General features: G+C 43.1%; 2 protein-coding genes across 2 annotated transcripts; both read left to right on the top strand.

Annotated features, from left to right (window-relative positions):
• Nucleotides 1–1,645: 1,645 nt before the first annotated feature.
• On the top strand, nucleotides 1,646–3,535 carry LOC134209887 (uncharacterized). Its single transcript, XM_062685909.1, has one exon. The coding sequence runs from the start codon at nucleotides 1,646–1,648 to the stop codon at nucleotides 3,533–3,535; it is 1,890 nt and encodes a 629-aa protein (XP_062541893.1).
• A 661-nt stretch (nucleotides 3,536–4,196) lies between these two features.
• LOC134209885 (uncharacterized) lies at nucleotides 4,197–8,460 on the top strand. Its single transcript, XM_062685908.1, has 5 exons — nucleotides 4,197–4,495; nucleotides 4,566–5,349; nucleotides 5,436–6,738; nucleotides 7,615–7,872; nucleotides 8,372–8,460. The coding sequence occupies exons 1-5, from the start codon at nucleotides 4,197–4,199 to the stop codon at nucleotides 8,458–8,460; spliced, it is 2,733 nt and encodes a 910-aa protein (XP_062541892.1).
• The last annotated feature ends 8,569 nt before the right edge of the window (nucleotides 8,461–17,029 follow it).

Below are 17,029 nucleotides of genomic sequence, written 5' to 3'. Positions count from 1 at the left end.
ATGACTTGATATGTTCATCTATTATTTTTTCCATTGTTTTCAGTAGAACGGAGGACAAGCTTATAGGCCTAAAGGATTTTGGTGAGGTTTTATCCTTTTTATTTGCCTTGGGGATAAATGTCACCCGTACTTGTCGCCAAACTGATGGAATGTAGCTCAACGATAAACTTGCTTGAAACAGCTTTGTGAGGATAGGTATTAAAATTGCCTTACCTTTTGCAGTGGTACAGGAAAAATTCCATCACTACCCGGTGATTTGAAAGGTTCAAAGGAATCTATTGCCCATTCAACCTTTCTTTCAGTAAAATTGTGTGGCCAGAATACGTGCATCGTTCCTGGATCTTTTCTAGCTCAGTCATTTCGTTCACTGTTCCATGAATCTGATGGCTGATTTCAATGATTTCAGTTCCTACTGCATTCGCATTTAGGTCTTCATTTGAACTGATAATAGACCCCGGAAAATGAGTGTTGTTGGATAATTAATTCATTTTCTTTGCGAACCACTGTATCAATACGCACTAGATGCGAACTGGTCAATGGCCAGTGGTTTGTTTCTCATCGTTTGCCACACGATAGCCTCTCTCGACCAAAGGCCTACAGAGATGATGCTCGCAGCATCCCGGTAGTAGGTAGATGTAGGGAGTATAGTTTTTAGTTCTATCTCGACCGCCGGTGATACCGATCGTCGGCAGTGCGCCGCGTGTTATTATAGTAAAATAAATTACAGTCCACACAACTATACCGATAGTGGTATCATTCGAAGTGCGCCAATAAACTAATTATTCTAGTGAACGTATCACTGCTATTACTGTTTCGCGTTTTATCCGAAAGTTGATTCGCGGGTGCTTTCGCTGAAGTGCGAACCGGGAGTATCCCACATTTTGGTCCTTCGAACCGGATTTGCCAGACCCGTGAAGACCTTTTGTTCGGATAATCGCGCGTCGCTTGGGTTCGATAGGTCATCGAACAAGTGTATAATAGACCAGTGCGGTCTGATTGTTCGTCACTGTAATGGCGCAGTGAATAATAGGCGCAAGTTCAATAAATCGTTTTTGACCGGCTTGGTAACGCTGGATAATAAAGCGACTGGCTCGGGCTAGTGCTTCTCCGCGGATGAAAAGTGCTTCGATTTCAGAAAGAACAACGACAATCCGTTGAATAATCGCGGGAGAAAACGATTAAACACACGCTGTGGGAAGTGCTTAGTGATTTGCTGGCGTAGTGAAGGTTCCTGTTGGCAGGGTTTCGTTGCTGCACAAGTGGTGCAGTTACCAACGTTTGGACACCAGGAGGAGGTCATCGCCGGAAAGCAAGCTAAGTACAGTGTGTGGGAGAGAAATTGTGTGGTCGAGGTGGATTGGATCGGTTTGTGCATTGTGCCGGCCATTCCTGAAGCTCTACGAACGGTAGAGAAAAATTTCAGCTCTGATTGAGATTTATTTGCATTGTACTCATCAGTAGCATTCTGTGGAGAAGGTGTTTGAGATTCTCCGGTTTGTTGATTTATTGCCTTGGGTGCACTTTGAGATTGCATAAATTTGATTTTACAATTTGGCCTGTCAATTGTCAATCGTTCGGTCGCTTGAGGTCTCGGGAGTGAATAGTGGTTTGTGATCCACAGTGTTTGGTCAGTGATTCTGCAAAGATGCCGGTACCGGATCTGAGACAGCTGGTGAAGCAGGAGCGCCATGCTAGGATTTCGCTCGATAATATAGAGGAGTTTCTGTTGTCGTACCAAGAAGATCGTGATAGAGGTGCCGTGGATCTCAGAGTGAAAAAGTTGGACGAAATTTATGAGAAATACTGTGAAGTGAGAGTTAGTATAGAGGTGTTAACCGATGACCTGGATGTTGGTGAAGGACCATCTGGCGACGGCGAAGAGGATGCTTCGAGACTATCTGCCATGGCCGAAGCTCGCCAAAGAGAGAATGAGGAGATTTTCAAAGAATTTGAAAACAAGTATTTTCGTCTGAAGCAGGCGCTTCTTTCGAAGGTTAGTATACCTACCGAAGTAGGTGTTGAGCGGAAACCGGAAGTGTCCCAGTCGTCACGGACACGATTTCCGGAATTGAAGCTTCCAACGTTCTCTGGAAGATTGTCGAAATGGATTAACTTTCGTAACAATTTCACTTCTTTGATTCACGACAACGCCCAACTCAGTACGATAGATAAGTTCAACTATCTGCGTGCTTCCCTGAAGGATGAGGCTCTTCTTCAGGTAAACCAGATCCAGGTCACTAGTTCCAACTACACTATCGCTTGGGGAGTTCTGGAGTCGAAGTTCGAGAATCACAAACTAATCGCACAGGAACATTTGAAAGCACTGTTCGCTGTTGCTCCGATGAAGACTGAGAGTTTTCAAGCACTTAATCATATCTTGATGACGTTCAAGATAAATCTTCAACAGTTGGAGAAACTGGGTGAAGACACCGAGCAATGGAGTACACTGTTAGCTTTCATGCTATCCCAGAAGCTGGACGATGATACTCTTCGCCAATGGGAAACGCATCATAGCTGCAAGAATATTCCATCGTACAAGGCGATGGTGGAGTTCCTAGAGAACCATTGTGCTATTCTACAATCAACATCGTCACGTAAGAGTAGTGAGTTCAAGAAATCGTACAAAACCCCAGTTGTTCATGCTGCTGTATCGACTGGAAGTTGCATAGTGTGCAATGTTGGATCACATTCCGTGGAACAGTGTACGAGGTTCGGGAAAATGAAAGTTGTGGACAGAAAAATGCTTGCCAGGAAACTTGGATTGTGCCTGAATTGTTTACATTCCGGGCATTTCGTTGCGGAGTGTTCGAGGTCTACATGTCGTAAATGCGGACAGCGGCATCATACGCTGCTCCATCCGTATGTCAACGATGCAGGTCAAGGGCAGAATGTGAATCAGTCATCCTCCCAGAAGAACAACAGAGGACCTCAAGCCGCGAACAGTCAGTTTCAGCAATCGAATCAGGCCCAAACCCGGAACAACTCTCAACACCTACAGACTACACCAATCCCAAGTACGTCTTCGCAAAATGCACGTCCGCCACCTCCCACCAATCCTTCCACTGTACACCACACTGCTACACCATCCAAAACACACCACCACTCAAAAACTGCACTACTGTCAACTGCTATTGTGAAGCTCGGTGATCGTCACGGAAATACCGTTCTTGCACGCGCTTTGTTGGACAGCGGGTCTCAAATATCTCTAATAACAGAGAACCTGTCTCAACGTTTAAATTTCCGTCGACTTCGTGAGAATTTACCTGTTAAAGGAGTGGGTGGTTCTCTATCTGTTGCTAAACAATCAGTTCTAGCAACAATACTGTCCTGCAACTCTGAGTATAAGTCTTGCGAGGTACAGTTCTATGTACTGTCGAAGATCACGTCAAGCCTGCCGCAACAGCACATCGATACTTCGTCGTGGAATCTGCCTACAGGAGTTTGCCTTGCGGATCCGAAATTCAATGAGCCTGGAGCTATCGATGTCATCTTGGGTGTCACAGTATTTACGATCTGCTGCAGAGTGCACAACTGAAGCTCTCCAACTCTGGACCGATTCTACGTGATACCGAACTTGGGTGGATTGTGGCAGGAGCTACCTGAAACCGCTTGCGTCAGCTACAGTACAGTAGCATCGTCTTCAGTAACCACGGAGCAAGTTTTGAAGAACTCTCGAAGTTTTGGGAGTTGGAATCCTGTCACACGAAGAGCTGCTTATCTATCGAGGAATCTGCTTGTGAAGCCATCTTCGAGGAAACAATTACAAGGAGTCCTGATGGGAATAAGTTTTGAGTTCAGTTACCGAAGGAAAAACACGTTCTGGAGAAGTTAGGGAGTTAGAGGGCGATAGCGAAGAAACGCTTTATCTCTATGGAGAGACGGCTGGATGCCAATTTGCAATTGAAAGCTATGTACACGGCATTCATGCATGAGTACGTTCAGATGGGACACATGAAAGAGGTACAGGCGGACGACGAGGACTCGACTCCGGAATACTTCATTCCCCATCACTGTGTGCTGAAACCAGACAGCACCACAACCAAACTTAGGGTGGTTTTGATGCATCTTGTCCAACGGATACGGGTGTGTCTTTGAACGATGTATTGATGGTTGGGCCGGTCGTTCAAGATGATCTGCGAAGTATCTTACTGCGGTTCCGGATGCATAGGTACGCGGTCGTTGGAGACGCAGAAAAAATGTACCGAATGGTATGGCAGCAAGCATCGGATCAGTTGCTGCACAAGATTTTCTGGAGGGATTCAAGTCAGGAGCCACTAAAAACGTATAAGCTCACCACAGTCACCTACGGCACATCATCTGCGCCTTATCTTGCTACTAGGTGCCTGAACAAGTGCGCGGACGAGGGTGCGGAGCGCTATCCTGCAGCTGCAGCTGTCGTTAAAAAGTGTTTTTATGTAGATGATATGCTGGCAGGATCACACACAATAGAAGGAGGGAAGCAGCTATGCAAAGGCGTGCTAGAGCTTCTGAAAGAGTATGGGTTCAACCGCAGAAAGTGGAATACAAACAATCCTGCGATTTTGGCTGAAATTCCCCGATCTAAGAGACGTGCGCGAAGTTCTTGATCTGGACGAAAAGGCTACCGTGAAGACACTGGGTCTCACATGGGAACCGGCAGCAGATAAGTTTTGGATCAAGGTTCCCTACTGGAAGCCTGAAGGGCATGTTACCCATCGGATTGTGTTGTCCGAAATAGCACGCCTGTTCGACCCTTACGGACTAGTGGGTCCTGTAATAGTTCAGGGAAAGATATTCCTACAAGATCTTTGGAAGGCTAAATACACATGGGATGAATTGCTGTGCGCCGATCTACATTCACGTTGGTTAGAGTTCAGAAGCAATCTAGCCGACTTAGACGCGGTGTCAGTTCCACGATGGATTGGCTTTGGTAAAGACGTGATCACTTGTGAATTCCATGGGTTCAGCGATGCTAGCGACAAGGCCTACGGAGCTGTCGTCTACTTACGCTGTGTGAACTTGGACGGAAGAGTAACGGTCAATTTGATGATGGCCAAGTCAAAGGTTGCGCCATTGGAAGATCTCAGCCGCAGGAAGAAGAAACAATCCACACCTCGCCTGGAATTGTCGGCTGCGTTACTGTTGGCTCATCTGTACGAGAACGTCAAAGGCAGTCTGGAGATTTCAGCGCCTGCTTTCTTTTGGACGTTAAGTACCTCGATCTCGTCACACCCATCGAGGTGGCAAGTCTTCGTGAGCAATCGTGTGTCGGAGATTCAGCATGCCACGAAAGGTGGCGTCTGGAATCACGTTCCGGGAATTGAAAATCCGGCCGATATCATATCGCGAGGAGCTACACCGGCGCAGCTAGTGAGTAATGCCATATGGTGGCATGGACCGGATTGGCTTAGAAAGGATGTTAGCAATTGGCCTAAAATATACTGGTCCCCGAGCAGCAGTTCGACTCGGTAACTCTGGAGGAGAGGCCACTTGTGTCCGCAGCTCTTCAAGCTCTTCCTCCAAGTAATGTATTTACACTTCGTTCTTCTTTGTTGAACCTTGTTCGACTGACCGCCTGGATACGTCGATTTTCTACCAATTGCCAACAAGGAAACAGCCAGCAACGGAGAACTGGATCACTGAGTGCTGAGGAACACAACTCGGCGCTGCTAGCGTTAGTGAAGCTAGCCCAATCGGAATGCTTTCCACTAGAATTGGCGGATATTGTAGCTAAAAATGAAGTAAGACCAACTTCAAAACTACACAATCTTCACCCTGTTATGATTGATGGGATAATCTGTGTTGGTGGCCGGCTCGGAAATGCTCCGATCTCATCAGGTCGCAGACATCCAATGATCTTGGATAGCCATCACCCGTTAACTAAGCTAATTCTGATTGATTATCATCATCGACTACTTCATGGAGGACCTCTGTTGATGATAGCGTGCGTTCGTGAAAGATTTTGGCCGCTGAGCGTCCGGAATCTCGCCAGGAGAGTCCTACACGAGTGCATTAGGTGCTTCAGAGCAAGGCCACGCGTGCATGAGCAGTTGATGGGAGACCTTCCGCTCGAACGAGTGTCACCAGCGCCTGCATTCCAGCGAGTTGGCATAGATTATTGCGGTCCGTTCGAGCTTCAACCGGCAACTCGGAAAGGGGCACCGATCAAGTGCTACCTTTGTCTATTCGTATGTTTAGCCTGCAAGGCCGTGCATATAGAGGTCGTTATGGATCTCACCAGCGATGCTTTCATAGCCGCACTCAGGAGGTTCACCGCAAGACGCGGAAGGCCAGTCCTGATACTTTGCGACAACGCTACCAACTTTGTTGGAGCGCGAAGACAATTGTACGAGCTACACAACATTTTTCGGCAAGATCAGTTCCAGGATCGAGTTTCAACGGAAGCGGCTCTAGACTCAATTGAGTTTAAGTTCATTCCCGCCAGATCTCCCAATTTCGGCGGCTTGTGGGAAGCCGCAGTGAAGTCGGTGAAAGGACATATGCGGAGAGTGATCGGAAACAGAATGCTGAAGTGCGATGAAATGCAAACGGTTGTCGCACAAATTGAAGCTTGCCTTAATTCGAGGCCGTTAACTCCAATGAGCAACGATCCCACGGATTTGGAGGTTTTAACGCCGGGGCACTTCCTCATCCAGCGACCGCTTACTGCAGTGCCTGAACTGAGTCTCAGCGAGCTGCCAGAGAATAGGCTCAGCAGATGGCAGCGGGTTCAGCAATACAGCCAGGTGATCTGGAGACGTTGGTCGACGGATTATTTATCAAGTCTACAGAGTCGTAATAGATGGACGAGAAGCAGGACAACCTCACTGTTGGTACAATGGTACTGTTAAAAGAAGACAACGTTCCACCGCTGAAATGGAGGTTGGGACGAGTCACGGAGGTTCATCCAGGTGCTGACGGGAACGTGAGAGTCGTCACGGTCCGTACGAAAGATGGATCATATCGCAGAGCAGTGTCGAAGATTTGTATTCTTCCTATTCGAGATGGCCAACCGGCCGCAGAAGGACAGTAGGTCCTGAACAAATAAGTATTATCGCCCCCGTTGGGGCACTTTGGCATCTTGCGGTGTTACCCGCCGCTATCGCCAGGGGGCTAACCCCAAGTTACGTATATTCTCTTCTGTGTCGTTAGAAACAAACTGATCTGCTCTCCTTCGATAGTCGCTGTCTGCTGCACGTATGCCTGGACAACCCAACATCAATCCGTCTACAACAAACCAGAATAAGTATTTCCTGCCCCCATTTGGGGCAACCGTTGGCAATCTCGTGGCTAGCCAGTCACATCTGCCGAGGGGGCCGATACCCGAGTTACGTTTCTTCATGTTAAAATGCATATTCCGGATCCAAAGCGTTGTTATTCTTCAACAGATTTGGACCCATCCCTAGCACACCGTTATGAAGTCATCATGATCAGTGAAGATCAACCCTAGCCGTCAACAATCGTCGTTCGTCTCCAAGAATCTACTGCAGAAAATAAGGCTAAGTATGGCCCCATTAGGGGCACAATTGGCAGCTGACGGCATTTCATGCCGCATTCGCCAGGGGCCGCGCTTAAAGTTATGTTCTCCAACACCCCATGGTTTTCCGGATCCCAATCGGTTTTTCTATTTAACAGAAAACTTCGTCGAAGACTTCAACGTTACTTTGCCGTACCACAGCCACTCCAGCACTGCGTTACATGCCCCCATCGGGGCAAACTTTGGCAGAATGGAGATCTCGTCCATTATCGCCAGGGGGCGATCGATAAGTTATGTCATTCCATTTGTTGTTATGTCTCGGATTCAAGTCGTCTCGTTCTTTGGCAGTATTCGAGTCAGGATCTTACGGTTGCAACACCATGGCAGGAGTATGAGTATCCAGAAGTCATCGAGAAGTAAGCGGTGATCATCTAGGAAACCGGACGGACAGAATTTGGATTCCAAGGAGATCGACGTCGACGAAAGTGTTGAAACTAATAGAATTAAGGTTTTGAAATGTTAGTTAGTAGAATTGAGTGAACTCAAGGTGGCCGGTATGTTGGATAATTAATTCATTTTCTTTGCGAACCACTGTATCAATACGCACTAGATGCGAACTGGTCAATGGCCAGTGGTTTGTTTCTCATCGTTTGCCACACGATAGCCTCTCTCGACCAAAGGCCTACAGAGATGATGCTCGCAGCATCCCGGTAGTAGGTAGATGTAGGGAGTATATTTTTAGTTCTATCTCGACCGCCGGTGATACCGATCGTCGGCAGTGCGCCGCGTGTTATTATAGTAAAATAAATTACAGTCCACACTATACCGATAGTGGTATCATTCGAAGTGCGCCAATAAACTAATTATTCTAGTGAACGTATCACTGCTGTTACTGTTTCGCGTTTTATCCGAAAGTTGATTCGCGGGTGCTTTCGCTGAAGTGCGAACCGGGAGTATCCCACAAGTGTTCATCATCAATTCTAAAGTTCCACTCACAGATGTAGTGAATAAGCCGTTATCTTATTTTAAAGTACCGAGTCCATTAGAATGATCTTTGGCTAGGATTTTTGCAACCTGGCAGCTGCTGGAGTATTTTCTATGTTTTCACATGTATGCCTCCAATGTATCCTTTTAGATCGCCTAATCTCTCGGTTGTAATCGGTGAGGGATTGTTTGTATTGTTCCCACTGTTGTGTTCGCTTAGCCCGGTTGAAAAGTTTTCGGGTTCTTTTGCGCAGTTTTTGTAGTCTGTTGTTCCACCATGGTATGTCTCTATTTGTAGAGCGTAACTTAAGGGTACAACTTTCATTAAAAGAGTTTTGGATTAGCCTAGAAAGCTGGTTTGAGCTTTTCTCAAGTTCATCCCAAGAGTTTAAGTTAGATACAAATATATTTTTTCGGCATCTTACTTAGAATTATATAGCTCCCAATCAGTTTTTCTGGGATCTTTGATATATTGTGTGAGTTGTTTTCCAGCCTCATACTCAAAATGATATGTTTATGATCTGACAAGGATTCTTCACTTGAAACATGCCAGTTATTTATATTGTCCGAAATGAATGGACTACACAGCGTTAAGTCAAGAACTTCCTGCCTTACTGCGTTCATGAATGTTGGAGCATCTCCTCTATTACATATATCTATTTCATTTTAGAAATGTAATCCAAAAGGTACTCACCTCTGTTGTTGATGTCCGTGCTGGCCCATACGGTATGATGAGCATTGGCATCACAGCCAATTATGAACGACTTGTTTTGTTTCTTACAATAAGATACGAAAGCTGCTACTTCTGGGGGAGGTACATCGTCCACGTCGCCGGGAAAGTATGCTGAAGCAACATATATTACCGTTGTCCCATGGGCTGTTGGCACCTCCATCATGACCACATCAATATCTCTTTTGATGAATTTTGTAGTTGGAATTATGTTTATTCTTCCGTTCACTAAAATGGCAGCTCTTGGTGCAAGTTGCCCTTCATAGTAAATTAGCTTACTGAAATTTGTAGTTATTCCAAGTATCCTACTATTTATTGCCCATGGCTCCTGGATGAATGCGACATCCAGTTTGCTCTCCGTGAACCTTTTGCAAAGTACGGCTGATGCCCCCTTTGCGTGATGAAGGTTCACTTTTTGTTTACCGCTTGCATGGGGATTTAGTATCTCCCTCTCTTTGGTTTCGCGGCCTCCTTTAATTGGATGTTTGTCTACTTGGACTTTAATGTCTCGGTACATCGACTTAATCCGTTTGTTTGACGTTCGAGGCTCGCTCTGCTTATGAACGTCGGTGCTTGTAGTGTGGCCAGAAGCATTATGGTTTGTTTTTGTCCTCTCTATTCCACTCGGTCCTGGGATCTGGACAGATTGATCGACGATCATTTTGTCATCTCCAGTTCCTTCTCGTGTCATATGAGAGTCATTTTCATCCCTATGCTTTGGTCGTTCACTACCTTCTTGCTGATTTTTTCTGCGGAATTTCTTCCTCAGGGTTGCATTCCCAAATTTGTAGTCAAGTGAGAATTCACATTGCTTGATTGAGTTCAATGAAGCTCCATCGACTGTGAATACTAGTTCGACATGTCTTTGGCTAATGGTGTTGCGCTGTAGTATCCTCCATGCATCAACTGCTAGCCCATCATTTTGGCTTTCCAGGAGTGCCAGAATTTCTTCATTCTTGTCTTCTGTACTCCACGGAAAAAAAGACGATCAATATTTCAGGTTGCGACCGCTGTGAGTTCAGCCTCAGGCCAGGGAGTTATTGTAGAAACTATGCTCTTCAGCCAGTCTGCTGTTTCTTTGTTTTTGCAGACTATTACTAAATAGCCAGATTTGAACACGCAGTCACCAAATTTTGGTTTCAGTTGTTCCTTCCGTTGCCCTACTACTTTCGCCAGAATGGCTTTTGGGTAGTTTTCAACTGTTCGGTTGTGAGCTCTGTTTCAGGGTATCCCGTCGAGAGTATCCCTAGCTTCACATAATTCGCAACATCTCTATATGACGGCTTGACTTTACCCTCGGAATTTCTTGTAGGTGCCGAGTGTCCTGTCTGAGCCGTGTCGATTCTATGTTGCACTGAGCTGGTCTTGGCTTGGGTTCTACTGCCCTTGTTTCGACGAGCAATTTTAGCGGGTGTTGGATTTCCGCTTGTATTTGATCCATTCAAGTCCATTTGTCTTGGGCGCTTGGAGGGATCCGATGATTGAGGTGGTTTTTCAGCCAGACGGTAAGCTTCCTCATAGCTAATCCCACGATCCAACAGTTTTTTTAGGCGCTTTTGTCCAGCACCGCTCAGTTTTTTTGTTGTTCTGCCGTTGTCCTGAGATGGTGTATTTTTCTGCCCATCGGAGGTATTTGGGACAATAATTGGTGGTGGTGAAGACAATAATGTTACGTTGATGCCATCTTCAAAGTCATCATCATCATTGTAATCATCAGCGTCTTCGGCACCATCATTATCCGTGTTCAGAATGGACGATGAACAGGAAAGTGCATCTTCGACTGAATCGCCTTGAAGCTGTAGAATCTCGTCTTCCCTTTCTCTGTCGATTTCCATTTTTGATGCACTCATTGTTGCGTTGATCAATACAAAGTATGATTCCTAGCACTTGAAAGTTAAGTACACTTGTCACTCGCGAATTTATAATTCACTTTCACGGAGATTAGTTTAAGAACTTCGAGAGCCGGTAGAAATCGCACTTAGTAACCAGTAACAGAGTTGCCAGTTTTAGGGAGGTTAAATGTACGTAGATTGAAGGGACCGAGCAAACCGTCGGTATAGGGAGAGATGTCTAGATTAGACTACAACTTTGGCACAGATTTATCAAATTAAAGTGCATTTTTCGTCATTGCAAAAAATAGCGTGTGAAACTCGTTGCAAAACTCGATTTTTTCTGCACTCGTAGTATTTATCCAACTTGGCAAGCCTCGTTGGATAAACGTACAACTCGTGCTGAAAAAATCATCTTTTTGAAACTTGTTGCACAAACTACTATTATGCAACTCACTTGAATGCTATAATGATTATTAAAGCACTCATTTCGATGGTATGGAAATAGTGGGCGTTTCTTCACTTAAACACATAGGCGTAACTACAGTGGGATGTTTTTTTCTAAGACGATGTAAAGCACTGTGCGGATGGGTTGCATAGAAATTATTTGAATAAGCTTATCGCTCATTCGTCCTACTTCAAAACGCTGGCTGTATCTGTGTCAACTTATCTTCTCTGTATAACTAACTGTGGATAAATGTGTATTCTATGATTGAAGAATCCTTTTCGCATTGTCTATAAATGGAATTTGATATGAGTGTATTTCTGAAAATTTTCCTGCTTTTCCATGATTACTTAATGCATAAAGTTTTCGAATTTAGCTTGAAATTGTTTGAAACTCTTTAGATGTGAAATAATTCCATGAAATTTCGTCATAATCAATATAAGTATGCATTTGCAATAGGTACCTTCCTGGGAATAACGTTCGAAAAAGTTTTGAAATAATTAAGTGCCGATGAACAAAAAATTCAGAATGGATATTCTGGATGCTGGGTCATTAAACCAAATGGTCATTAGGCCGAATGGTCATTATGCCGAATGAGAAGTGGGGAGTGAGGAGTGAAGAAGGAAGAAAAAAGAAGGAATAAATAATAAGGAAGAATAAAGAATGGAGAAGGGAACAGAAAAAAGGAAGAAGGAAGAAGTAAATAGTAAGAAGGAAGAAGTAAGGAAGAAGTAAGGAAGACGGAAGGAGGAAGAAGGAAGAAAGAAAAAAAAGAAGAAGAAAAAAGGAAGTAGATGAAGAAAAAAGAAAAAAGGAAAATAAGGAACAAGGAAGAATGAAGAAAGAAGAAGGAAGAAGGAAAAAGAAAGAAGGAAGAAGGAAGGAAGGAGAAGGAAGAAGAAAGAAGGAAGAATGAGGAAGGAAGGAAGAAAGGAGAAGGAAGAAAAAATATAGAGGAAGGGAGAAGGAAAAAAAGAAGAAGAAAGAAGACAGATGGGAGAAGGAAGAAGGAAGAAATAAGAAGGAATATGGAAAAAGGGAAACGGAAGAAGGAAAAAAGAAGAAAAGAAAGGAGAAGGAAGAAAAAAGATAGAGGAAGGGAGAAGGAAGAAGACAGACGGAAGAAGGAAGAGATAAGAAGGAAATGAAAGAAGAATGAATATGGAAAAAGGGAAACGGAAGAAGGAAAAAAGAAGAATGAAAAAATAAGAAGAAATAAGGTAGAAGGAAGAAGGAAAAAGGAAGAAAGAAGAAGGAAATGGAAGAAGAATGAAGAAAGAAGAAGAAAGAAAGAAGAAGGAAGAAAGAAGAAGTAAGAAAGAAGAAGGAAATGAAAGAAGAAGGAAGAAAGAAAAAGGAAGAGGGAAGTAGGAAGAATGGAGAAAGAAGAAGAACGAATGAAGAAGAAAGCAGAAAGCAGGAATAAGGAAGGAAAAAGGAAGAAGGAAGAGGGAATAAGGAACAAGGAAGAAAGAAGAAGGAAGAATGAAGAAGAAAGAAAATAGCAGAATGAAGAAGAGAGATAGAAGAAGAAAGAATGAAGAAAGAAAAAAGAAGAAGAGAGATAAAAGAAAGATGAAGGAAGAAAGAGAAGGAAAAAATAAAACAAAGAAGAAAAAAGAAAGAAGGAAGAAAAAAGGAAAAACAAAGAAGAAAATGTAAAAATAAGGAATAAGGAGGAAACTAGAGTGAATGAGAAAGAATAAACAGCGAAGAACAAAGAAAGGAGAAGAAGTAAGGAAGAAGATAAAAGGAAGAAGGAAGAAGGAAAACTTATCATTTTTTGGGTTTTTCTTTCTACTTCTCATTCGGCCTAATGACCTTTGGCCTAATGTCCTGACGCCGATATTCTGTTGTTGCTCGCGTTAGGAAGCGGCTAAAATTTGCCTAAATGTTGGAAATTATGGTTTTCTGAAAGGTGATCTAACAAACTTAATAGTCTTCTTCAGCTAGAAAACTAGCTTATTCAGCAAAAATTGTTTGTTGGGGCAAGCGATTTTTGTTGCAAAAATCAAAGAGACTGTTAGACATGAGAATCAACCAAATTGATCTGAATTGTGCTGCAAGAGAAATGTTTTCTGATGGACTTCGAGTCAAGTACAAGACAAGTACGAGTCAAGTACGAGACACTGAAGACGGCCTTACTTTTGAGGTCGAAATACGTATCTTTCAAGATACAATTAAGTGGTGGAATTCAATGGGATTGTATAAACTCGTCTTATGACAGGTCAATTTGGTTACCCTACTAGGAATTCATATTTTGCAACAACAATTTTGATGCTTTGGACCAAAATTATAAATATGTAGGAAATATGTAAATGAAATTAAAATTGACCAAATTGAAATTATTTTTCTAAATTTTCTAAGGTGGGGGGGATAGTTTTTGAATATTTTAGGTCATCCAAACTGTTTTTTAGCTCAGAATTTACAATCTTAAGCTTTCAAAGTAGTGCTTCTTGTCACTCAATGCCTCGAAAAATGTTCAAACCTGTTTATCACATTTGATGGAAGTAAAAAAATACCTCTAGATCGTTCTGGGATAGTCTGAGTAATCCAAACTGTTCTCGAGCTCGTGACTTTCGATCAACAGTTGACCGTAGCTTTTTTTCCTAGCACAAAATGTTGATACGTGTTTCAACCACACCCATTATATCTCCAGGAAGTATAACATACATAGCCAGATGGGTCATCCAAACTATCCTTGATGTGCAATCAGCAGTTGTAGCAGTGTTTTTTCTACTACTCAAACTTTTGATACGTATTCAACTATATCCATTGCGTCTTCTGGAAGCCTTATAGATAACGTAAGATAGTTATGGATATTCTGGCTCATCTAAACTATACTTTTATTCGGGAGCGCTTAGAAAAATTTGGGATTGAAAGTGTTAAAGAAATGCTCTTCTTGAATGACTCCTACTAGACTCGAGTAATCGCCCAAGTTTTCAAAAGCACTATATTACGCCAAACCGCCGTATAGGGAGATTATTTATAAATTGATAGCCATTTTAATTACCTATTTGCATGGGGAATTTTAGAAAGATGAAGGTTATTGCATTTGGCTCTGACTGCGCCACTGAATCTATACTATTTTCTTGATTTCTAGACAAAAAAACGAATTCCACGTCGTTGGTACAGAAGAAAAATTTAAATTCTAATTGTTCGCGAAAATGTTATTGTACCAAAACGTTCAAAAATTACGTACTGTTAATCGATTTCATTATCGTTCATAGCATGCGAAATAAAAACCACAAAAAGTCGTTCATATCATATTGGTTGTTGGTCAAACGCCAATTGCCTGGCATGTCTCGTTTTCTTCTTTTTGATGTGGAAGTAAGGGAAGTGCTGGAGGCGCGCGGTACTTCGTAGGTTAGTGCACTTTAAGGTCAATGTTTCAACTACTTAGGGCATATAGTAGCAGGACCTAGCCCTTTACTAAAGTGGATTGCGAGAAACGTCCAGGACAGAAGAAGAAAAAGAAGAACTACTTAGAATGCTTGTGAAATAGATTGCATGTATTTAAGGTGTCTTGCCCTTAAATAATTAAATTATAAAAAAATATTTTGAACGATTCTGTTATCCGACCTGCAGACTGTCAGTGAGAGCGATCCCATCCTCACCCCGTAGATCCTTTGTCACCTTCGATTATGATATCTGAATAATAATTTAACAATTACTTGTTATACATCTTTGAAATGTTGAACTGCAGTCAAGTTTTACCTGCCAAAACCTTCTGACGGGTTATAAATGTTGTACCCACTCGATCACTTTTCTTGGATTATTACCATCCTAAACTAAACTTCGGATGTAAACTTAACATGAAGTAGAAGAAGACAGTAGAAAGCCCTGCCCTGTACATGTACTTGGCTGCAGGGGCCAACTGTGATGATGTAGCTACTTAACCGGAATGCGGCATTTATTTCACTGTCTCATGCATATTTTATGCTCGGGAAAAAGGGCTTTCTTTCTTTGTTTGTAACAACTTTGTGACGCGCGAACGACATCAGCGTCGTGTGCATCGAGAGCAAGGACCGTTGTACGTTCGTCCCATCAGTAAATGTTTTGTTGCCTTCCCCATAAATCTACCGCAGTGCAATGGAGAAGCGAACCCCACCGGAACATGTCCCAACATTTAGCGGGTTAGTTCTGCTGTGGTGTGCTCAGTCAGTGCTCGGTCCGACTCGGTGTTTGGATTGGATGTTTGTGCCGTCGTCGCAGTGTGTGGGGAAAGCAATTCTGCTTCTGTCAGCATTAACGGGGACAGCAGCGCAGGCTTTAGCCATCAATCACCCGTATCTGCGCTCCATTTGAAGACTTCCTGAAAGGGAATTGTTACAGTCGACGTCGGACGATTTTTGTTTTCCGTCCAATGGATGTGTCCCATAGACTTCGCGGGCCAGGTAACTAATCGAAACGACATGTGTCCTTCATATACGATTCAGTCGTCATAGCTGAGCTGCCTACACATGTGTGCCTTTTTCTGGTGTGTCACATAGACTGCAAATGGCAGAAAAGTTTACCTCATCAATTATGAACGGAATTAGAAATCGATGTTGTGCCGTTGGGTACGTTTTCCTACCTGTTCCAAGATGAAGAAGGCATCTGCCGAACGGAGCGATAAGGTGGTAGCGAGATGGGACGTGATCTTGTATGTATCCAATTATTGAGGGAATAAGTTTTGAGGTAGATTAGGAATATTGCGTTCAACTCAGTATGTGTACGACTTTTGGGTTTCTGCCTTGTTAATTTATTAGAAGGAATAGAAGCTTTATGAGTATAACGCGAACAGGCATTCCAACGTTAACTACCCTGGGAAAAAATACTCACTCACGCGAACACCTATGATCCTAAATACCAAAAAATCAACTAAAAATTATTGCAGAAGCGAAGTTTCTCTAAACACACGCGACTGCCACTGGGCGACAGTTCTTGCTTTTCTTATTAAACTATAGCTGCCACAGTCAAGCATTACTGATGGGCGGGCTTAGGCCTGCTGACAAAATTAGTATTAAAATGTGTGTGTTTTCAAACGAAAATCGAGTTAAAGACAACTTTTCGATAACTTATCCTTAGTAGAACCTTGAAGAAACGATGACTTGGATTTAATCACAAGAAGGCATTTTTTAAATTTCAATATAGATGCTGTAACTATTTTTTTCTAATTTGGTGGATTTAAAACATGTTAGGGTGTCAACTGCCAATTCAGCCCATGGATCAAAATATTTGCCGATTTTCGATTTAGAAAAAAAAACTGATATCCTCTAATGAACATTTCCGCTCTCAAAGAAATATCCGATGCAATTTAGTGGCCACTGCCTTAGAACGGTTTAAGCACCATAATTGATCAAGACATGATTGGAGTTGAAGCTCTTCTAGCGGAAAACATTCCGACACATGTACGGCACGATACTTGCGTTGCATTCTATTGCCGAAAGGGTGGAATCAAGTGGAACAATTCGATACGAAATTGTTGGATATGTCGTTAGAATGCTGGCTCTCTTTTTCGATGCTCGTAGGTTTCAGATGTGCTGTTTTCTGAGGTATTGCATCACCCGGTTTGTATCGACCGGAATTGCTACGGTGTCCAA

The sequence above is a fragment of the Armigeres subalbatus genome, chromosome 2, assembly GCF_024139115.2.
Source record: "Armigeres subalbatus isolate Guangzhou_Male chromosome 2, GZ_Asu_2, whole genome shotgun sequence".
NCBI lineage: Eukaryota > Metazoa > Arthropoda > Insecta > Diptera > Culicidae > Armigeres > Armigeres subalbatus.
The sequence above is the reverse complement of the archived record's forward strand: the minus strand, read 5'-3'. Positions and strand labels throughout refer to the sequence as shown.

What these genes read in the sequence shown, in the direction of transcription:
- LOC134209885 (XM_062685908.1), top strand. Translation starts at nt 4,197, where the DNA reads ATGTACCGAATGGTATGGCAGCAAGCATCGGATCAGTTGCTGCACAAG. An exon ending in GTGCTAGAGCTTCTGAAAGA is followed by an intron (nt 4,496 to 4,565) that starts GTATGGGTTCAA and finishes CCCCGATCTAAG; the next exon opens with AGACGTGCGCGAAGTTCTTG. An exon ending in GAGCTACACCGGCGCAGCTA is followed by an intron (nt 5,350 to 5,435) that starts GTGAGTAATGCC and finishes GTCCCCGAGCAG; the next exon opens with CAGTTCGACTCGGTAACTCT.
- LOC134209887 (XM_062685909.1), top strand. Translation starts at nt 1,646, where the DNA reads ATGCCGGTACCGGATCTGAGACAGCTGGTGAAGCAGGAGCGCCATGCT.